Source organism: Meleagris gallopavo, chromosome 11 (genome assembly GCF_905368555.1).
Source record: "Meleagris gallopavo chromosome 11, MGAL_WU_HG_1.1, whole genome shotgun sequence".
Taxonomy (NCBI): domain Eukaryota; kingdom Metazoa; phylum Chordata; class Aves; order Galliformes; family Phasianidae; genus Meleagris; species Meleagris gallopavo.
Genome location: NC_139414.1, coordinates 22,953,935 through 22,975,935, shown reverse-complemented (window position 1 = coordinate 22,975,935; position 22,001 = coordinate 22,953,935). Strand labels below are relative to the sequence as shown.

At 46.3% G+C, this 22,001-nt stretch overlaps 2 protein-coding genes across 16 annotated transcripts in view; one reads left to right on the top strand and one right to left on the bottom strand.

The window, feature by feature from the left end:
- MED12L (mediator complex subunit 12L) overlaps nucleotides 1-22,001 on the top strand; it is a 104,690-nt gene that overhangs the window by 62,958 nt on the left and 19,731 nt on the right. For 9 of the 15 annotated variants that reach the window (XR_014885655.1, XM_085233329.1, XM_085233333.1 and 6 more), the window contains 11 exons: nucleotides 4,623-4,733; nucleotides 10,648-10,795; nucleotides 11,215-11,333; nucleotides 12,459-12,602; nucleotides 13,133-13,296; nucleotides 13,764-13,895; nucleotides 15,426-15,653; nucleotides 17,599-17,740; nucleotides 18,542-18,662; nucleotides 19,411-19,512; nucleotides 20,845-20,958. Coding sequence is in view for 14 of the 15 variants with exons in the window: in XM_085233329.1 (XP_085089455.1) it covers nucleotides 4,623-4,733; nucleotides 10,648-10,795; nucleotides 11,215-11,333; nucleotides 12,459-12,602; nucleotides 13,133-13,296; nucleotides 13,764-13,895; nucleotides 15,426-15,653; nucleotides 17,599-17,740; nucleotides 18,542-18,662; nucleotides 19,411-19,512; nucleotides 20,845-20,958 (1,525 nt within the window). In the remaining variant the exon portion in view is untranslated. The remainder of the gene's footprint in view (nucleotides 1-4,622; nucleotides 4,734-10,647; nucleotides 10,796-11,214; nucleotides 11,334-12,458; nucleotides 12,603-13,132; nucleotides 13,297-13,763; nucleotides 13,896-15,425; nucleotides 15,654-17,598; nucleotides 17,741-18,541; nucleotides 18,663-19,410; nucleotides 19,513-20,844; nucleotides 20,959-22,001) is intronic. The other 6 variants (XM_085233336.1, XM_085233334.1, XM_085233332.1 and 3 more) reach the window with 2 other exon arrangements.
- Nucleotides 3,299-9,955, bottom strand: LOC104912737 (P2Y purinoceptor 12). The gene is made up of 2 exons (XM_010717061.3): nucleotides 9,625-9,955; nucleotides 3,299-8,349 (listed from the first exon to the last, which is right to left on the bottom strand). Exon 2 carries the CDS (start codon nucleotides 8,326-8,328, stop codon nucleotides 7,303-7,305), a length of 1,026 nt encoding a protein of 341 aa, XP_010715363.3. The 5' UTR covers nucleotides 8,329-8,349; nucleotides 9,625-9,955; the 3' UTR covers nucleotides 3,299-7,302.

Sequence of the window (22,001 nt, the reverse complement as noted above, 5' to 3'; positions counted from 1 at the left end):
GTTTTGATATATTAGTAAAGCCAAATGAGTTAATAAGCTCTGCTGCAGCATCCCAAGAAGGCTGTTGAATTGGAGAAGCTGCGTGGTGCTTCTCAGGTGGGAGCAGGTCTAGGCAGGTCTGCACACAGAAGGGAGATGCTGTGGATGGAGCTCACGTAAAGGCAGCGCTAAGGAGATGTGGGGCTGTGGTGTACTGAGATGCCGAGGGCTGACCTGTAACTCTGTCGTAGCTCAAAGGCTGGATGTCCCTTCTTGTGTACTGATGGTTACTGAGCAATTCTCAGATGACATAAGAGTCTGAACAACTTTATTACAGTAATTATTGTGTTGCTTTACTCTAAAACTCCTTACTATCACCTTGGCAGTACAAGGTGTGGGCTTACTTTTTAAGCAGATTAGCCACCCAGATAATAGGAATCACTTTTTCTTTTTTGAAAAAGCAAAAATTGTGGAATTCTGAGAGCTTGCAGCACTGGTGTGACACCTGGCATGCCGTGCTTCCGTGTGCACGAGGTGCTGAGTCCTGGAAATGCCTTGGGAGCCTCCAGCACCTCCTTTCCTATGGAGGTCTGCTTGGTGGCTGCCACTGAAAGGCAGGGAGCTAAGAAATGAGCTAAGAACTCACTTTCAGAAAGCTTGTTTCTTTCTTATCCTTGTGCTGTGTTGTAGGTCCCTCCAGCTGCACACTCTGGCTGATGATCCCTTCTGGGGCCAGAAGTCAGTTTGAGAGCCTGCAGTCTTCACATGCAACCTGCTGGCCCTGCTTGCTCATGAACAGTCATACGGGGAGTATCCAGGCTGCTGGGCTTGGCTTCCCAGCTCTTATTCACAATGCAAATTTTCTTTCTGCATTCCAAGTGAACTGAAGTATGCTGTGTATCACGAGAGCTTTCTCAAAACTGGGTCACAGAAGTGTTGGTGGAGGGGTTTGTATTGGTGCCGGGCAGTCAGGACGTGTGAACTGCAAAATTTGTCGTGAGATGTTCAGGAATGAGCTTACTGTCCCTCTGATTCAAAATCTGGAGGGCTAAATTGTAGGTTTCTTTGGCAATGGCTTTCTCTTCTTCATAGAAGCAAGTAGAATAATAAATAAAAAGAACTATACGCTAGCCTTTGTGCACACAAATACGATGCATTTCCTACAAAACTTGTCTTCCTGGTGCCCCGTGGTTCCCCTTTTGGAACCCATCAACCTGTGAAATGTTTAGATCGAGTGTTAGTAGTTTTCATGGGAAACCAGAGCCTGGGAGCCTGCTGTAGGCTCATTTGTCCAAACAAGTCCAAGGCCTGCTGCCAGCCTTCCCTCTTCTGGGCTGTGGGGGCTTCTCATCTGGACTGTAGACGAGCCAAGCAAATGCGAACTTGGCTGTGGAAAGTGGAAAAGAAAAAGCCTCAGTGCTGCATCACAACGATGGTGGGCTGTGTGTGCCAGGTCAGGATGGTGCAGCTTTGCTCTGTGCTGTGTGACTGCTGTCATACCTCGGTAGCACTGGGGCACGGGTGTCAGCACCTTTCTGAGTTAAGCTGGGGGAAATTCAGATTTGAAAAAATGGCAGCCGTCGTTCTGAGCATGCCATAAGTGTTATGGGAATGAGACAGGTTCCCAGATGGCACTGAGGAGCCCTGCGGAGCCCCGCCAGCAGCCCCGGTGCTGTGCTGCTCGCTGTGGGGCAGGTCTGAGCTCAGGCCTCATCTCTGCTTGAGCGAGAGATAAAGTAGCAGTGCGCCGTTTTTTTGAGCCTCAAAAATGGAGAGACTGAAATGCTGAGGTATTTTTACTTCTGTCTGGAGGCAGGGATCTAAAAACTGTCAGACTATTAGAATTTAGGGGGCTTCTCCTGAAAGTGGACCAATGAGATCAACAAGATGTCCTGTCCTCCCGGTCAGCGACCGTTTCCCCATGGCAGACCTTGGGACCCGGCTGCTCGCTGCCATCCTGAGGGGCTGCAGCAGAACAGATGACTCAGGCTCCTCGGGAACCCCCAGAACAGCCCTTGCTTAGGAGCACCCCTGCCCATTTTGTGGCTATGCCCACCCATAGGCACGGGCTGCTGGTGTGTGCCTGGGTGCTGCCAGTGTGCACACAGCGTTAATGGGAGTGCTGTGTTCCGAGCAGAAAAACATGCGTTTCTTTAGGCAGCTGCTAAAGTGGGGAGTGTTTTAACAGCTAATGATTTGGTATATTCACTTTAACTAAAGTAGCCAAATTAATTCTCTTAAACACTGTGTGTGGGGGGGAGGGAGAGAGAAATTAATTCCTGAATAGAAGGCACTATTCGAGAAAACACTGATCTGTAGAGCAGTGCAGAACCAATTGGAAGCTGGCTGGGGATTAGTTCAGTTTCCAGTTGTAAATGAGTGTTGCATCAAAGAAAGCACAACTGTGCCTGGCAGAGGAGATGCAATGAGCTGAAATTGCTGAGCGATGCATCCAGCTGTGTGGTAGAGACAGGGAGTCCTACAGGCACACGTAATTATATGTAATAATCTAAAGACAACTTTGAAAAAATCAAGCTCTGTGGAGCAACCTGTGCGAGTGCATTATGCTGCTGTAAATAGACAGTCTAAAACCAGCAATTGAGTGGTAATCATAGCATCTGGCATACGAGGTGAGCACCAGACTGGTAAGAGAGCCTGAGAAGGGTAGTTTGCAATAGGGCCTGGTGTATCTCAGCAGTGAACTGGGCTCTCTGGGGCATCTGGACACGGTGCTGGGCTCCCTGTGCTGTAACCACGTGGGAGTGCTGCACTGAGCGCGCTCTGTGATGTGGTGGGGCAGGAGGGGTGGGGGGCACAGGGAGCAGTAGCGGGGCGGTAGGGGCACACTGAACAGTAGGGGTGGCAGTGGGGTTACAGTGAGCAGCAAGGCCGATGGAAGGGAGCAGTTGCCCTTTGCAGTCTTGGGGACTCTGCTTGCCCAGCCTTGGCGGCTGCTCAGGGACTGAGGTGCTGCACAGCCACAGTGCCCTCTGCTAACTTCTCTTTGGGGGTGGAGAGGAAGAGTGAGGAAACGGGTAGGCGGCAGGAAGGTAGTTGTGTCAGAGGTGGGTAGGGACAGGGAGCCTGGCCTCCTTCCCTCTGCCAAGTGCGGTTTCTCCTCCCCGCCCCGTGCCCTGCCAGCCAGCCTGGCGCCGGGGTGAGATCTTCTGGGTTTTGCTCCAAATAATCTTAATTGTTAGAAGCAGCTGTAACCACTGAGCTGTGAAGTGTTAATAAAAATGTTGTTTTTTTGTTTGTTTTGTGTAAAGCAGATAAAATTATTCCATAGCTTGTTCTTAAGTGATATGAAGGTACGCTAGTTGATAGACAACCATTTGTATTACGTGGAGTGGATGTGACTTATTGACCAAATCAGACAAGCCTCTGCTCTTGTTACCTGCGCAGCACCAGCGCAGCAGTGCAGGGCTACAAGCTGATCAGTGTTACGCATCATTGATGCAGGCAGTTCAGAATGATGTGGTTACAGCTGTGAAGTCATTAGTGATCTGAAGCGATACACATCTCTGCGGTATGAGTGCAGCGGCACTGTGGCCAGGCAGGCACATCTCAGGCACTGTTGGGCTTCCCCAGCTTTGGTTACTGATGTGGTGTCAATGAGAAAGGCAGCAGCGTGGGGAAAGACCCGTGTCAGATCAGTTGGCAGTTTGAGGGGTAGCTTTCCACCTGCCGTGGGTAAGGAGTGAGCATAACTATGGAAATCCAGCCTGCCCTTTTTATTAAGTATTACAGCACCACCATCCTTCAGTTTTCTACAGCAGCAGTATAACAAATTTCTTAATTTCTCTGTGGATATGCAAAGACTCCAGAGTGCAAAGCTACAGAATCAAGATTCAATGGCCAAGGTTCCTGCATTTAGTTCAGTTCTTGGGTTCGTATGAACTGTTCTCTGAAGTGTGTTTACTTTCCCGCATAGCATTTTTGCTAGGAATGGTTTGCACAAGGACATGTATATCAAGGGGTCCATGCAAGTGTTTGTGGCAGCCAGCCGAAGTGTGCTCTCCTTAGCAACAAAAAGCTGGTTCTGCAGGCAGCAGTCCATCTGGGTTTGTCGTTTGACTCAGGGTGTAGGGAATGGAAGGGGGCAAAGCAGAAGAAGAACACGGTGAAAATGATGAATACTTTCCCCTTGACCCTTTGTTTCTTTTTGCTTTCTCCCATGTTTTCAAGTAAGACTTGTACACCTTTTTGGCAATAATTACATAAAATAGAAGCATAAGAATGAGGACAGAAGACAAACTGGCAGATGTAATCGACAGCTTGAGTCCAAGGTAGCTCTTCAGTGAAGCACGCTTCTTCACCGACTGCGGTGTTGTTTTCTTGTTCGATAGGATCATGTTTGGCACAGAGAGATCCAGGAAGAAGAGCCAGACCAGACCCATGAGGATCTTTGCTGAACTCACTTGTTGCACCCAGAACTTCCCGAAAGGTCTCGTGATCTTGAGAACCTATCAGAAGCAAAGAGACTGAGGAGCACTATGCTAATATACATGGTGTCATAAAATATTATGGCTGAAAAGCAGCAGACAAAGGCCTTCAGTTGCCATGGTCACAGGCCAGAGTCAGTGAATTTTCAGGGGAAGCATCAGAGTCATTATAAAATCAGATACTAAGTTATTTTTCAGGGAGACAATGAAAGTCGATGTACTTGGAATATGGAAGAAAGCCCAAATAGCCAGGCTGTTCAGTGTGAGTCCCAGCAGGAAGACGAGCATGTAGAGCACAGGGAAGAGCAGGTGGGTGACTGCGGTGTCGCGGCGGCACGGTGAAGAGCAGGGCGCTCTGCTGGAGTCACTGCTGCTTTGCAAAGTCTCCCATTTTTCAAAATAGACTTGGATAAAAAGGGGAGAGACAATGTAAAGTATGACAGTTTGTATTCAGGATGACAGATTCCTCATTATTGTTATTAGCAGGTTTATACAAATGCACAAAAATCTCTCAAATGTGCATTAAACTGACCGACATTAAATGTAAAACTTTGTCAAGGGTTAAGTTGTTTGCAGAGTAGTGAAGAGTTGAAAGGTTATAACAGTAGAATGCCCAGAGAACCATTTGTCTTTACATGGAAATGTATTCTAATATGGAGTAGAGATTTTGTGGTTGTGGTTAAGAAGCCCCCCAGGTGCCTCTGGGAAAGCAAATTCTGGTATTTCTTACCCAGCACGCAACATTCTTCCTTTATCAGCACAGGTTTTAACATTTTTGAGAATAAGATGCACACTGCTGGCTGTCAGCCTCACATCTGCAGACGAGGCACCCGAGTGCTCCACCACACCACGGGGACGCTGCGGGAGTGCAAATACCTGAGCACAGCTGGCAGCTGCTGTTCAAGGAGGGTCACTGATTATCAGAGGGTTCCTCTGCAGATGAGAGCCTGGAGCTAAGTTATAACAGCGAGGAAATGTGTAGAAAGAGGAGACTTTTTCTGCTGGCAGCGGTGGTGTCGTTTCCTTCCTGATTTTCATGTATCACTCGAGTTACTTAATCATGTTTTTTGTTGCCTTTCTGTCTTCCTTTTGTTCTCTGTGAGGAAGAACTACTTTCTCTATTGACGAAGGAAAAATGACCACATCTGTGAAGACAGGCATGACTTCTGGATTTTTGTTTGTGTGGAGTGGCAACACTGTGCTGTAGTTGTGCGTGCAGATGTCAACATTAATGTTGAGCAGAGCCCCCGGAATGGCGGAGGTGAAGGTGGCCTTTCTCACTGTCATCATCCTGATGTGTCCCTAGGTGCCTGCCCTGACTTCTGGTCGTGCACCAGGACTACGTAAAGCTGAGGTGGTTCATTGCATGGTGCTGATTTCCAAGGCAGCGTCATCATGTTTTCTCCTGTATCTTGATGCTGCTCCCAACTGAAGAGGCAGGTACTGTGTGCCTGTGTACAGCGTCAGTGACATCCGTGTGGTGCACTGAGAGCTGCAGTACCTATTGTTTGAACACTCCAGCTGATCCGGAGAGGCATCTGCCAGATAATTGCTACTTTCTCTCCACGTGTGGGTGCAAGAAATGTGGGCAATGTGTTGGGAATCTTGCACGTCCCTCCTGACCCCCAAACGGGTGCAGAAAGCATGCAGTGACGTGGCTGCGTGCTGGTTCCAGGGAAATAACGGCACCCTGTTTTTGATGCTGGAATGTACAACAGTGTAATCTGTGCACAGGAGGCTTTGTGAAGTCCTTGATTTGTGCTGACAGGTTGTAGCTCCAAGGCTGAGCGCTGACATGTGTGAACTCTGTTTTAATGTTTTGGGAAGTTGGATATCAGTCCTGAAGACTCCCTGTGCCCTGCCAAGGGGCAGAAGCTGTCAGAGAAGGGTGGGCAGGGCGTTGGGTGGCCGGTCTGCACACTTAGGTGGTGGTGGCACACGTTTCTGAATGGGAGCTGTTTTGCAGTGATGATAAATGAGCCCTAATCCATCACATCAGCTTAGGGTTTGTGTGATGATTGTTCCTGAAAGTTCCAGCCTGCTTGTTCTCGCTTTTTCAAAAGAAGAGAAGTGGTTAAAATCATTGTTTAGTGCAAGAAAGCAGTCCTTAATGATTAGTAAAGATTTTACCACGAGTCTTTCTTTCCCTAAGATCTAAATATTCTGTAAATCAAGCCTTTGTGCATTTTTAAATGTAATGTGTCTTTCTCTGTAAAAGTTATTTTTTATCTACGAAGGTGAAATATTTGAAGATTGAAGTGGCATTAAGATAAGCCTGACTATGGAGTAATTTTCTCTGATGTACAACTACTGATTTTTGGTCAGTGGGTTAAGAATTGCAAGCATATACTGAGATAAGCAAAACGTTATGCTGTTTCAAACATCTGCACAGGCAAATAGCTTACCTACAGATGTGCTGCATTTCTGTTTGTCTGATGATTGCGTGCTAAGTGGCAACTTCCCATACTGAAAAGCTACGTTTGTTATGGGGTTTATTTACATCCGTTCCAGTGTTGTCATGGACTTTCCTCTGCCCAAATTAAGCTGTTTCTGCAGAATCTCTGCAGCTCGTCTGTTCAGTAGCATTGTCTGACTCTGGTTTAATTTTTTCTTACAGCTCCAACTGTAAATTCAAACTTTTTCCCAGCAATTCTGTCAAACTGGAGCCTATGAGTGGACGGTGCACTTGTTGTATTCAGTTGTTCTAATTTTTGTCCTTTCTGCAACTGCTGCTGTTGGTTCCACGGATCTGTGTTTCATCTGTAGCGCAGTTTGTGAAGGTGCAGGTGAAATTGTAGTTAGCCTTAGCAGGATTCTTCTGCTCCCCCCGCCCCCAGGGAAACGTACATGGCCAGGCAGGGTTGGGTGGTCCTTTGTGCTAAAGTGGGGTGTCCTCAGTGTCGTCCCTTTCATTCTGCCCCGCTATCTGTGCTCCGAGTCCTGGCGACGCGGTGTCCTTGCGCAGCATGCCTAGCAAGGACTTTCGAAACGACTTGCAAAGGAAGAAGTAAATGAATGGATCTAGGCAAGCGTTCAGCGATGTCAGCCACAGCGTGCTCTCCTTTAAGTAAAACAAGGTGTTCATTGCGGAACAGTCAAAAACATTTCTTGTTTGGCTCAAAGTGTAGGGAATTCTGGTGAAGTGGAATGGCACAAAACAAATAAAGAACACTGCGATTATGATAAAAACCTTCAGATTTACAGATTTTTTGGATGGTCTTCCCGTGCATCTTGTCCTCTGATAGGACTTATATAGTTCTTTGCTTATAAGTATGTAGCATACAACTATGACCATTAAATTAACCCAGAAGATAAGTTGGCAGATGTAGTTTACGGTTTCATGCCAGACTAAGCCAAACTCAGATTTCAAGAGAGCACACTTTTTTACATTCTTAGGGGTTTTTTTCTTGTTTGTTAGAATCATGTTGGGTAATGAAAGAGTAAACATCAATATCCAAATAGCCATGGAGAGGATCTTGGCGCCTAGAAGGCTCCTTGTGGTTGACGTTCTGAATGGCGAGGTGGCTTTCTGATAGCGATCAATGGTTATCAACCCGAGAAACAAGATGCTGATGTACATGGTGAAGTAAAATACGACCTGGCTGACCTGGCACACAAATCCTCTCAGCACCCACGGTACCAACTGTGCGTCGCTGAGGATTTTAAATGGAAAAGTCAGAATCATGAGGATGTCAGAAATGACAGTATTCTTGAGGAAGATGATGAAATTTGATTTACTTGATATTTTGAAGAAGATCCACGTTGCCAGGCCATTCATAGTGAGACCCACCAGGAAGAGAAGAGTGTAAAGCAAAGGGAAGATGACCTGTCTGATTCTGTTATCACTGGTGCAGTTGCTGCCATTGATAGAGTAGCTGAAGTTGCTTGTGGCTTCTGTTTGCATTTCGTCTTTTCCACCCTTCTTCTAAAAAACAAAAACAACAAAAGAAGAAGAAAAGTAAAAAATAGTGAAGCTGGAGATTATGCCTTTTATGATTTCAGTCTTCTTATTCTATTTTTCATTTTTATACAGGGAGTATTTCTTTTGGACTTTGCCACCTGCACTGCTTTGCTCTGAGGCTGGCAGGTTGGAGCAGGCAGTGCTGGGCATGGCCGTGCCGGGGGGTGGGGAGCTGCTGTCCTGGTCTGCGGGGTCCCTGCCTGGCAGGGGCTGCGAGGAGGTGTGCGATAGGATGGGCAGAGGCCCGCTGCTGTCATGGGCTGTGGGGCTGCCAGCTCCATCTGGGTGCGCCTGCTCTGCCTTGTGGGGCTCAGCGACTACCTGAATGGTGTCCTCTGATCCCCAGGAGAAAGGGCAAACGTCATCTTCCACGTCCTTCTTAATGTGGAAAAGAGGCGGCAGAGGAACTCCTTTTGGGTGCGCGTTTGGTAGGGAGAGACCGATGTAAATGTAATTCCCTTCTTGTTCCTCTTGGCCCAGCCCCACTGTCGGATGCCTTCAAGGCCCTCTCTACCATTCCCCCCACGCATCCCCCAGATGCAGGGATGGCCGCTCGCCCTGCAGGTTCCCGGTGTGGGTTTGGGGGGGCTTGGGGGCAGGAGACAGCTGTGGCAGCCGGGCATTGCAGGCTGCCTGGGGAGGGGGCCGTGGGCAGCCTGCAGCTGAGATGTCAGCACTCAGACATCGGGGTGTTGCTGCGGCGGGCGCACGTTTGCCAGCGTGGCCTGTGAAGGCTTTTGTAGCTTTACTCGTATAGGAATTAATTTACAGCATCACAACTAGTTTTTCCTGTCACTTTTCTACATCAGCTGTTCTATGCAACGTGGTACTGCGAAAAGCACTGACGGCCCGCGGCGCGGAGCTGTGTGGCACTGAGGCGCTGCAGCCACCAGCACGTGGAGCTGGCAGGCCGTGCTGTGCTGCGGGGAGAGGCGCTGGGCGCTGCGTGCCCTCAAAGGGGCCGCCTTGGGGTGCACAGCGATGCCACTGGAGTGAGTGCGGTTGGCTGGGGTGAGCTCTGTCATTGAAAGCAAGGTCAGCCAGCACCTGAGCATCCCGAACGGCCCTCACTGAGCTGCCAAGTTTCTTTTCTGTCGATAAGGGTTTGAGAGGAGTATTAGAATCTGCTTTTGCCCTGAAGCGCGTGGCAGATCCGGCTGCCACGTCCAGTCCTAACAAAGCAAGGATTCCCCAGGCATGCAAGATGAGAAAACAAGCAGAAATCAGAGAGGGGGTTACCTAGCGTGCTGCCGCGCTGGGGTGCTGCGGTTCCTGGTGCAGCAGCAGCGCTCTGAGAGCGCCTGGAGCCGGGGGGCCTCAGCTGCTGCGGTCCTGGGGCCGCTGCTGTGCTGGGGCTGCTGGCGTGCAGGGTCTGGCTCCTTAGCCGGGAGGACAGCTGCTGATCCCGGGTGACACCATCGGTGCTTCTGCTTTTATTTCTTCCAGAACAGAGGGAGAAATAGAACTTTCTATATAATTAGAGGTTTACTTCCTGCTTTTGACCTACGAATAGAGCTGCTATTTTTAAAGGAGATCGTATCATGTATTTCGTAAGCCGGCACAACTTTGCTGAGCGTGGAGCTGTGCTCCCATCTCTGTGTCTTGTGATTTGCACGGAGCTGTTTGTTATCACTTTTGTACGCAGCCCTCGTTTGAAAACTGAGTGGTCTCGTTGGTAAAGAGAAGTAGTGATTGGAGAAGGTGATTTTATTTTATAATTTAAAAATAGTTAAACCTTTTATAATTTGCTGAGCAGTTCTTCCAGTTCTAAAGTTATGAATTTGGCATCAAATTCTTGTGATCCATGGTAGTAGAAGACTAAATGTAACTAGTTAGAGTTTCAGTAAACTATACACACGTCAGCTTCTTTTGGATTTACAAAACACAGTCTTGAGAGTTGGACGGCATCTTCTTCTTAGTGAGTTGTACATAGAGAGAGGTGAGGAGCAGCCGCTGGACATGTGCTCTGCGCGCTCAGTGCTGCCTGCCGTGGGGCTGGGGATGGGCACGGTGTGCATCTCCTGGCCCTGTCTTTGTAGGTCCCTATGGGGCGTGTAGTACCTGATGACATGTATTCCCTCTGCGTTCTGAACCTGGCTGTTCAGCGATTTCGCTTGGTGCTGTTTCCTCCACAGTGATAATCACAGGAGATGCTTTTTGCAATGAAATGTTCACTATTGCTTGTTGCAGTTTGGGCTGCTGGGCTTCTGCAAGCGATGTCAGAACAGTGATGAGAGATTTCACTCCTCCTGCTCTTTTCAGGATGAATCTTCAAGTCATGAGTGTAACCAGCGCATGATTCTCCTCTATGGCGTTGGGAAGGAGCGTGATGAGGCACGACATCAGTTGAGGAAGATTACCAAAGACATCCTGAAGATTCTGAATAAGAAGAGTACTACTGAAACGGGTGGTAAATGCTTTCATACTGCTGCCTGGTAGCCCATAGCAGAGATGCTGGGAGCTGTGCAGCCCCAGCATGAGGTGCAGCCTGCTGCCCTGCCCTGCTCAGCATTATGGCAGCCAGGCTGTCTGCACCAGTGTGGGGATAAAGCCTGGAGTTTGGTGCTCTGGCCAGGCAGTAATACGCTTTGGTTGCCTTCCTAGCAAAGCAGTGTGACCATTTTTCAGTTGTTATTGAATATCATCTTTTTTGCACTGATGCCCTTAAAGTATCTTTCACATTGTTATGTAGAAGACTGAGGGAAGAAGGATTTTATGTAATCATAAGTGATGTTTTTTCTGTTAAATGTCTTAAAAAGCGATAATAATGCGTAGCTACTAGGGCTCCATGAAATATAAAATGACCAAAATAATCTTTTATCTGTTAAGTTGGGGATGAAGGGCAAAAAGCCAGGAAGAACAAACAAGAAGCATTTCCAACTCTTGAGACTGTGTTCACAAAACTACAGCAGCTGTCATATTTTGACCAACATCAGGTGACGTCTCAGGTACTTCCCTTGTATGAAACTGTAGCCTCTTGTGTCCTGCTGTTGAGTTATCAATTAGGGGACAAATGTGGGTTTTTAAGAAGTGTTTTATATATGCTAGGAATATCACTGTTCTTTTAAGGTAAGAGAAAAAAAGTGCTGTGTTGGTATTTTAAAATACTGCTTCTGTGGGTATTTCTTTGTTTTGTTTGCAAGATGCTTTTGTTTGCTTTTTCTGTGTTTGTCTGTTTGTTTGCAAGAAGCTTTCGGGGTTATTATAGATTTGATTTTTTTAATTGAAAATTTGGAACTCAATTTTACGTTTCAGTTCAGCTTTGTTTAGGGCTCACTGGTAAATTAGGTCTTATCAGCCAATCTCTTGCATGTGTGTAAGGTCTGTTCCTGCATTTGTGTGAAGGATGGTGAGCTCATCTGCGTGTTGGTGCAACGTGTTGAGTACAATGTGGAAAACAGCTGGATAATACAGTTTGTTCGTCCCTTGCTGTTAAAACTGGTACTCAGCCTTTGCTGTTAACAAGCTGTCTTTGCAGCTGAATGGGGATCAGAAATAACTTCCTTGGGATGACAAGCTTGGTGCTCCTGGCGTCTGTCAGGACTCACGTGCCAATGTCTCACTTCCAGTTGTTTCTGTATCAAAGTGTTTCTGATACCCTGAGGGCAGCCTAGGAAAAGACTAACAGTGAATGACTGATATTTAATTTATAACACATCTTCAGTGCTTTTCTTCTGAATGAATTTATTGCACGTTATGTTTGCAGGGTGAAGTGTGAGTTGTTATCACTGTCCAAAAATCACAATTCCGTAGGTTGAAAAAAAAGATTTGGGCTCTCTTTGAAACAAAAATTGCATTTTAAAAGTAGGTATTTGTCAAGAAGAGTTTGACCCTCAGCTGCAAAGCAGCAGACCAGCATTTTCTGCGTGATCACTGTAGAAAATATAGCAGCATTGCTATATTGCAGGATGGTAGAGTAACATATAGACTGTGCTTGTACATGATTTGTTAATGCTGTTATCTACAAAGTGCTGTCACCTGCTATTAGCAGTTACAAAGCAGGATTTTTGGAGCACTGGTATGTTTGAGAAGCCCTGGGATGTCATACAGCCTTTCAACATTTATTTTCACAGATCTCCAGCAATGTTCTCGAACAGATAACTAGCTTTGCCTCAGGAACATCCTATCACCTCCCCTTGGCTCACCACATACAGCTGATCTTTGATCTCATGGAACCAGCACTGAATATCAACGGACTGATAGACTTTGCAATACAGGTAAAAAGAGTTTGTTTTATGAATGGATACACTGGGACACAGCTGTGATACACATAGTGTGAAACCAGAAGGAAAAAAGTGCTGTGCAGCACATTCTCCTGATTTGCTGCTGTGTGCTTTTCTCTATTTCAGTTTCCTAACCTCTGAAACAACATGCCAGATACTTCCCCTCCTGCCTGTCTTTGACTGTTACAGATAAAGGCTAGCTGTATTTTTTTTTGGTAATTAATAAAAATCTGGATTATTTTAGCATAAAATATTTTCATATGGGCTTCACAGTTTTAGGCTCAAGCATCTTGTTACACAGCAAAGCATTTGGGTGGCGGAAATGCTGTTTGCTTCTGAAAAACAGTTCTGAGGAGCACGTCTGTACGTTACAGTTTACTTGGCTGCCTCTTTCCCTCATTCTTTGTCAAGCAAGGAATTCCACGTTGGTGTGCCGTTTAGTTTTTCCTTAATTGTTGTTTTTTAGCCCCTATTTTACATGTCGGAAGTTGTTCTCAGTTGCTTGTTCTGGTGTATGTTCTCAGCTGCTGAACGAGCTGAGCGTGGTGGAGGCAGAGCTGCTGCTGAAGTCGTCCAGCCTGGCAGGGAGCTACACCACGGGGCTGTGTGTGTGCATCGTTGCTGTCCTGCGGCGCTACCACGCCTGCCTCATTCTCAACTCGGAGCAAACTGCACAAGTCTTTGAAGGGTTTGTGGCAGCTCGTCTTCCTGAAAGTATTTCTGTTGTTATTGTTAAATAAAATATGTGTTCAGGTTCAGGTGGCGAGACTGAGCAGTGCATGGCGCCGCGAGCTGCAGCAGCAGCCCTTGCTGGCAGGCTGCAAGCCAGCTCAGAGCCATCCTCAGCCTGGTGTAGTGGCTCACCTCCGCGGCCCGCTCCGGCCAGCGGGAGCTCGTCAGATAGTGGGAGCGCTGCAGATGGTGGGAGCTGTGTCTTGGTTTGCTGCCCTCTTGCTCGGTTGTGCCCTGGGCTCCCCGGTACTTCTGTGTCCCCTCCTCTGGCACCCATGTGAGCTCACAGGTGACACCAAACTTCACGTGGGCCCCATCAGTCTGTGCGTGCAAGGTTTGCCATCACCCTGCCATAAAGGGTTTTGTGACGTGTAACGATACGAGATGTGTTGGAATGAACTCAGAATGGTTTTGTCTTCGCAGGTTGTGTGGAGTGGTGAAGCATGTTGTTAATCCCTCGGAGTGTTCCTCCCCAGAAAGATGTATTTTGGCCTACCTCTATGACCTGTATGTGTCCTGCAGCCACCTGCGAAGCAAGTTTGGAGACCTCTTCAGGTGAGTTCTCCTGGGATCGTTCCTCGCCTGCCGCAGACTCCTGGCTTTCAGTTCAGTTTGCTTTCCATGGAAAATGCACCGCCATCTTTGCAGCTTTACCGTTATGGGCGCAGTCCTCCTGCCCGAGCTCAGTGCAGCAGTGCGGGGCAGGGACCCGAGCAGTGCTGGGTAGGTGCTGTAGCTGCCCTGGAGGAGCAGTGGCAGGGATCTGCTCATGCTCTGCTCGGCAGCACAGTGAGGGCGTGGGGCAAGGTGGAGGCAGCGGTGCTGCACAGCTTTGGGTCTTCCCACGCCTCCACTTCTCCGGGTTCCGTGGAGCTGATCTGCTGTAGCGTAATGCTAATCTGCAGTGCTTTAGTGATAGGCTGTAGTACTTACAGTGCTGGATAGAAAATAACAAAATCTCAGTTGGCACAGCTCTGCCATTCTATTAAATGTTTCTTTGATGTGGGGAGAGACACAAACAAACATGTTTGAGTTTGGGAAGTTTTGTGCTCCATTGTCCAGTTCCTTGATTTTTTAATTAAAATAATATTTCAGATAGCCGTATGCTGTATTTATGGCTCTTACTTTTTAAAGGGGGATGGAAAACCTTTCATATGCAAGTATAGGTCTCGTGAGAGTTACAAACCATCCCGGTCACTGTTTCCCCTCCTAAGTTATACACCTGGATTTGGGCTGTGTGTTTCAGATTTGTGGTTTTTGTTTCATGGTGAGCAAGAAAAGAGTTCTCAGTAGTAACTTTTCAATGAGTTTATGAGCATGTGGGAATAGTAGTATTTAGTTTGAGAAACAGTAGGAAAATGAAACTAACGAACTACAGTAATGTAGTTTAAAGGTCCCTTTTCAGATAAGCGAAGCTGGAAATTCTGTGAAAACTGAATTAAAATTTATTTTAATGCAGTAAAATTGATGCATACATTTCTTCAGCAGCTGTATATCGGATGGTGTTGCATCACTGCTTTTCTTCTTGGTTTCCATACTGCTATTAAAACAAAACCAAACCCTCTAACCTGCACCAGTAACTGCTTCAGCAGCTTCTTAGCATGCTGTGAGTCCTGCTGTTTCTCTCTCTCTACGTCAGTTTGAAGGGACAATAAAATACGGTTCATAAATGTACAAATTTTGAGACTTACCTTCTTGACATTGCAGCGCTTTGGCAATGACTTACGATTCCCTCTGCAGTATTTCTCAGCTGGGTTTTACTTGGTGATCTGCATGTTTTAGTTTGGTATTGTTAGTGTGTTTAATCACATTCACTAAATTTTCCTTAATAAACAGTTTATTCACTTTTTGACAACTTACAAGGAAAGGCTGTGGTGTTTGGTCAGCCACTGCCAAAAGGAGTACGTGTGTGCTCCTTTACCTGGCCACTCACAGTGTCAGTGGACGGCATAGAGGCTTCTTACCAAACTGGGCTTTGATGCTGTGCACAGTGGTAATCAAGCTAGGACTTGATGATCCCACCGTGTCCAATAACATTGTGCAGAGTACCTCTACTTTTGGCAATCTCTCTGTTTTGGTCCTCAGTAGTGCCTGTTCTAAGGTGAAGCAAACAATATACAGCAATGTTCAGCCTTCAAATTCCAATCTGCTGTGGGATCCGGAGTTCATGCTAGATTTTATTGAGAACCCTTCTGCTCACAGCATTAACTACTCAATGCTGGGCAAGATCCTGAGCGACAACGCAGCCAACCGCTACAGCTTCGTCTGCAACGCTCTAATGAATGTGTGTATGGGGCACCAAGATGCAGGAAGGTAAGGGAAACCCTCTGGAGTTGGAACCGTATGCATTTTTACATGGCACACGTGAGATTTCCTTTCACCTGTTTGGTTTGTGTCTCTGTTGCAGTAGTTTTCATTCATTACTCTTTCTGATTGCTGAAAATGTATTTAGTAAGTTTCCTTTAAGTGACATTAATTAAATCAACCTGCGTAATTTAACAGGAAGGAGTAGCTAGTAGGAGCTGCTCACTGTAGGGTAAGCTGGAAGCTGCAACGTCAGCAGATGTGCTGTTCCGGGTAGGACAGCTCAGTGCAGTGCAGCCCATTAGGTGCCTGCAAACGAGGGAAGATTCTGCATTAGATCATTTCCTTATTATGCAATCTATGCTTAATTCATTAAGTGTGCAAGTTAATTTATTTTTTATGAAATTCGTCTTTGTAGGTAATATGTAACTTTTCAAAAACTATTTTGTAAGAAGTATTTAAAACTTTTATTGGATAGAAGCAACTAGATTTATAACAGCTGTCAGTTGGATGTTAAGAGTAGCTTAGACTTCTCAGAGCGTGGCTCCAGCAGGGCTCCAGCCATCGCAGTTAGGGTGGCATCAGCACCCAGCAGGCTGCCCAGCTCTGTCTGCCTGTAGCACCAGCAGGGTCCAGCTCTTGTCGCAGTACAGCGGAGTTTGGTCTGATCCTGTGTGTCACTGCTGGACCTTACAGCTCTTAGAGCTTTCTAGGTGATCTCAAGGTAGTGAAGAACCCCTGCAGTAAAATTACTAACACTGGTGTAGAGTTTTACGTTGCTCCTCCCTCTGTGCATCACCTCTGTCTTCTTGTGCAAAAGCAGCACTGTGGCACTAAAGCTGCCTTGCTGTTTTCCAGTCGTGCAGTCCCTGGTATAGGACGCAAGGGGTGCTGGTTTGGGATCCAGTCTTTATCCCTGTCCCCAGCACCTTCATTCCTATTAAACAATGAAAATTACCAGACTTTGGTGTTCCAGTACTGCTCCAATATGTATGAAGATAGTCTTGATAGTTAGGCCTCGCTGCAGCAGTGGCCAGCCGTCATTGTAAAGGCTGCTGGCAAACCACAAAACCTGAGGGAATGGGGAACATTTTTCCTTCGGATTGGCTCCTGCCCAGGGTGTGTGCTATGTGTCTTTCTCCCCTTTCATGGTCTGAAGGCATCTGGGGAACTTGGGGCATCCTTGGCAGAGAGGAGCAGCTGAGATGAAGCAATTCTGTACACAGCAAAGAGGAAATGTGTCCAAAAAAGTTTTACTGTGGAACGGGGGAGAAATAACTTGTGCTGAGTCAGTTCTGCTCTGTTTTTAAAAATGTCATTTAACTGAGTCATACACTGAATCACACATTGCAGAATATGCAGCTCTGAAACTGCATGGAATGAAATTCATAGAATCAGAAATTCAAGAATCACCTGAGTTGGAAGAGGCCTTTAAGGGCTGTGTGGTTCCTCCCCTGCAATGAACTGGCACATCCACAGCTCCATCAGGCTCTCAGAAGAACTCATTCATGCCGTTTAATTTTCTGTCTCCCTGCTCCCAAGCAGTAGTGCTGCCTGGCACAGGGCGAGCTGAGCAGGGGGTGGGGTGAGGAGCACTGCACGCACTGCTTTCTTGTGGCATGTTTGCATGAAAGACATCATTGCTGCTGTTTGCAGGGCAGTGCTGAGGAAAGGCAGTGTGCCCAGTGGGCAGGAAAGCCAGATTGTTGGGGGTATACAGCAGGGTTTGCACAGAATAAAGGGCCCATGGTAGATCTATGCATGCCATGGGCTGCGAGTCACGTATTGTTTCTTCTGGGTGCTGCAGTTGTCCACAGCTGGATAGCATAAGATTATGTGCAGCATAATCATATTTGGCCATTACCTCCACCTTGAGTAGGGAAACGCCCTTTCTTTTGCCAAGCAGGAATTTGCTTTGACCTGAATATGTATTTGTTTTGTTCTTCTCTCCTAGGATTAATGACATAGCAAACCTTTGTGCAGAGCTGACGGCGTGCTGCACCGTGCTGAGCTCAGAGTGGCTGGGGGTTGTCAAAGCTCTTTGCTGCTCTTCCAATCACGTGTGGGGTTTCAATGATCTGCTCTGCAGTGTGGATGTAAGTTCACCTTCTGAAGTGCTCTTGAACCTATTTACCTGGGAAACACATAGAGCTGCAGTAAGGTCTCCATTCAGTATGTAATGCTGGGCACAGTTTAGTCATTTGTCTGCTGAAGTTTTCAAGGCTTTTCGTTGGACTTTGGACTGAGATTTCTGATTTTTATTCTTTCCTACATCTTCAGTTTGAAGTTAAATGAGGGCAGTGCTTAGAGTTTTCTCTTTGTTATGGAACGGTATGTAAGATTTGGAGGTGCTTTTGGAAAGGAGCAGATGTACTTTCTCTAAAATGCTGGTGGATATGTAAATAACCATCTCTATTTTAATGACTCTGGCTTTTAGATTGTAGAGGTGTTTTCTGTTCTTTTCTCCCCGATACAAGTTGCCATAGTCTTGTCAAAGTCAACAAGATTATAATGAGTAACTGTACTCAATATCTGATCCAATGTACTGATCCTCAGTTTAGGAACTGATTGAAGCTGTGAATGTTGGGGATATATTCTTGTCCTGAAGCGAAGGAATGAATGATTGTTGGTGTTACCAGTTTTTATTGGTGTTATATTTTCCCAGATTTGTATAAGACTGGCGGTTGTTACTTTGGAATTAATTTGTGATATCTGAAATAGATGTAATTTAGATTTAAGAGCTATCAGTATTGTCACAAAAAGTTTGCGGGCACACTAAGATGTATAGCTGGTTGCTTACGTGTACACATTTGACTGTTTATTCTCATAGTTCCTTAATAATCATAGCAGCAGTGTGCGTGCTGTCATGTGAAGCATTGCCATGTTTTCCCTCCCAGGTGAGTGATCTGTCATTCCACGATTCCCTGGCCACTTTCATTGCCATACTGATTGCCCGGCAGTGCTTTTCTCTGGAAGATGTCGTTCAGCACGTAGCACTGCCTTCTCTTCTTGCAGCTGGTAAGAACACATCGAGAGAAAAACTTACAGTGAAAAGCTTAAGACGTTTTAGGGAGTTTCCTTTGATTGAGTAAGAAGTGAGAAGTGCTCTCCTGTAGGAAAAGCCACCTGTTGTACGCACAGCATGTATGTCCCTATAACTATTGTATGTAGTTCCTAAAAGGAGGGTGCTGGGCTATGGCAGAGCTCCATGGCTGACAAGTGGTAGCAGAGCTGCTGGCAGTGCCTGCCTTCTGGTGTTATGCAGCATCATTTTCTGCTCAGGACTTTTGTGCACTACACTACATGCTTGAATGTCTACCAGATCTACTTAAGTTGTGCTTAGACACATCTTGGAAACTCACCTTTATCTTCTGCAGCCCACAGCAAGCATTTGTCTCTCATTTCCTTCTGCTGTCAGTGCCCGATGTTGCATCCAGCCTGGAACCTGTGTTCCTCTTTGTTGGCCACATTGCATGTTTCTTTTCACTTTCTGCCTAGATTTGTGTTTCTTATTTCTATTTTGACTTTCAAAAGCCAGTTTAATCATGTATTCATTTCTGCCATTAGTTAGGTCTCTGACTTAACAAAAATCACGCTGTTCTTTCCTGGTTTTGAATGGCTCAAGGCCAGAAATGCTAATTCTTGTTGATGAAATTATTGTACTTGCATTTAAAATGGGGCTGTGAAGTAGAACCTTTCTAGGCCTGACAGCGTGTCTTGTGAGGTCCTGGGTAGATGCCCTACGTCCGTGTCCCATCTTCCATAGCCTGTGGGGACCCAGATGCTGAGCCTGGGGCCAGGATGACTTGTCGGCTTCTCCTGCACCTCTTCAGGACACCGCAGGTCTGCCTCTTTCCCCAGGGAGCAGGTAAGCTGCCTGCTGAGTGGTCCTTTTGTTTCAGAGCAGTGGCTTCAGATATGGTGTGTGAAAATATCCGTGGTACAACTAGAAATGACAGCCTGCTTAAAGAAAAAAATTCCTCACAAGCGAAAAGTTATTATGTAGTATTCTTCTGTATTTGTAAAATAAAGCTCTGTGTGCTTATGAAACTCTGTATGTTTACTGAAACTTGTTCATTGGCAAGAGCTGGCCATTCAGGCATTTACTCTGTTGGCAAGATCCGCCATATTGATTCCATATCTTAAGAAAAAGAATTATGTTTTAAAGCAGCACCCACGTACACTTCAGCAGAGAAAGAGCTTTAGAAGTTCTGTCCTGATAGCTCTCATTCTGTTTGTGAATTTCATCGCAGCAGCCATGTCCCCGTGTGCTGGCAGTACCACGGCCACGCTCTCTGTTGTGCTGAGTTTGCTGGGGCAGTGGTGGCTCTCAGTGGGGTCCTTCTGCAGGGAGATAGAAGTGGATAGGGATAAACGTAATGCAGTGTGATAGCTTTGCGTGTAATTAGAAATTAAATGTGCTTTTAAAATAGGGCAAAATAGGGCAACACCTATAGTCCAACGGCAGAAATGTGAGGAAATTGGACCTCAGACTATATTAACGTGTCTGTCCTTCTTAATTGGAATGCTCTGTGGTCTAACCTGTGTGTTTTGCCACAGACAAAAGAGGAAGGAAAGGGGCAAGGCACAAGTAGGTGGCAGTTAAAAGCAAATAACCATTGAAATCACCTGTGTTTTGACTTCTAAATGTTTCAGCAAACTTGATGACAAGGCTGTTTCTAAGGGAGGAATAAACTGAAAGCAGTTATTATTTTAAACTATTAAATGATGTCAAGTTCTTCTGTCTAAAATTAGTAGTTTCTTTTTTGAACTGAAATGAATGAGCTGCTCTTACATACTCAAGCAAAATAAGTGAGTGTGCACTACTCACAATGGTTTCTTGGAAAGACAAATGGCATCACTCTGAACATCCCCTGCTTCCCCTTTCTTTCCTGCCAGCCTGTGTTGCTGAGCACAGTGCCACATGGTATGGAGAATCCCTTTGGTCAGCTGGGGTTGGCTGCCCTGGCTGTGCATCGTCAGCATCCTCGTGGTGTGGCAGTGGCAGACAAAATCACCGTGGCTGTGTGGGCGCTGCTCGGCTGCCATTCAGAACCAAAGCACCATGTATCCACGACTTACCCATTGGTCTTCAGCTTCAATTAGGATGTTCAGTTCTTCATTCAGTTGCTGTACTTCTGTAGCTAGTGTAGATGTAAAGCATAACCATTTTCTACAAGATTTATCCTTCTCTCCGTAGGAAAGCTACCTCCTGGAATTCGTTCTTCTTGTGATCGTCACCTCTTGGCTGCTGCTCACAACAGTATAGAAGTGGGAGCTGTGTTTGCAGTCTTAAAAGCTATTCTGATGCTTGGTAAGACTATGCAGAGTAACATGTAACACTTCTGTTCTAGAGCTCGGGTCAAAACCTGGTAGTGCTAGAGTGCTAGTTCATATCCCTGGGAATGGTTCTGGGAAAGGAAAGCCCTGGTGACAGAATTAAATTGTAGATGCCATCTGTGCTCCTGAAGCATGCGAGTGGCATTTCCCTCTCGGGTCAGGAGGCAGAGTTTCTCTGGTGAGTCAGTGCCAGCTGATGGCTCCAAGCAGATCTGACTTTTTGTGCTTTGACCTCCCCATACCAAATTCCAGTGCATTTCTAACCCTGGTGAGTCAATCAAGTACATAGAGGAAATAAGGTCTCAGATCTCTTTTCCCATCTTTTTCTTTTCTTCATCCCAATTTGTGTATGCCAGTCCTTGAAGAACTTGAAGAAGAACCACTGCTATGCTCCACGAACAAGGAGGTATTATTTATCCAAACAGATAACTGCCTCAGATTTTTGGTTTGGCTTCTGTTCAGTTAGAGCTTTTGATGATGTGATGTGAGCTACGATGCGAGCTATGACGATGTGTATTTTTGGAGCTAAGTAAATATCCAGTTAAAGAAGCAAGGTGTTCCAGAGGTGCACATGCCCACAGAGATGTACCTCCAGCTAGAGTACTGGTGTTTTGCTCTCTATTGGCCGCTGTCTCAGAACTGTCTCAAAACCCTGTGGTCCTTAATGATGAGACTTGTCATGCCATGTTGGTTGTTGATGCTAATAGCAAATGAGGGGTTTTCTAGAGGATGACTGTCATAATGGTGAACCAGGTATGATCCACAGAAATTTCTGCTGACTTGAGATGTTTGGCTGTGTTAGCCTGCTTCACGTGCAGGCTGTCGTCATGCACGCTTCTGTATGGTCTCACAGGGTGTTACTGTGTGCGGCAGTTTGGGCTCATTTCTCCACTCTTCCACCCTGGAGCTGCATCTTCTTCCTTGTCCAAGCCTTACATCAGTTATGTTAAAACTTTTACAGGTTTGATTTTTTGCATCCTGTCCTATCTGCTCAGCCCTGCTTGTTTCAGCCAGATG

Bases quoted from the DNA above. Each gene is read 5' to 3' on its own strand.
- LOC104912737 (XM_010717061.3), bottom strand. From the start codon at position 8,328: ATGCAAACAGAAGCCACAAGCAACTTCAGCTACTCTATCAATGGCAGC.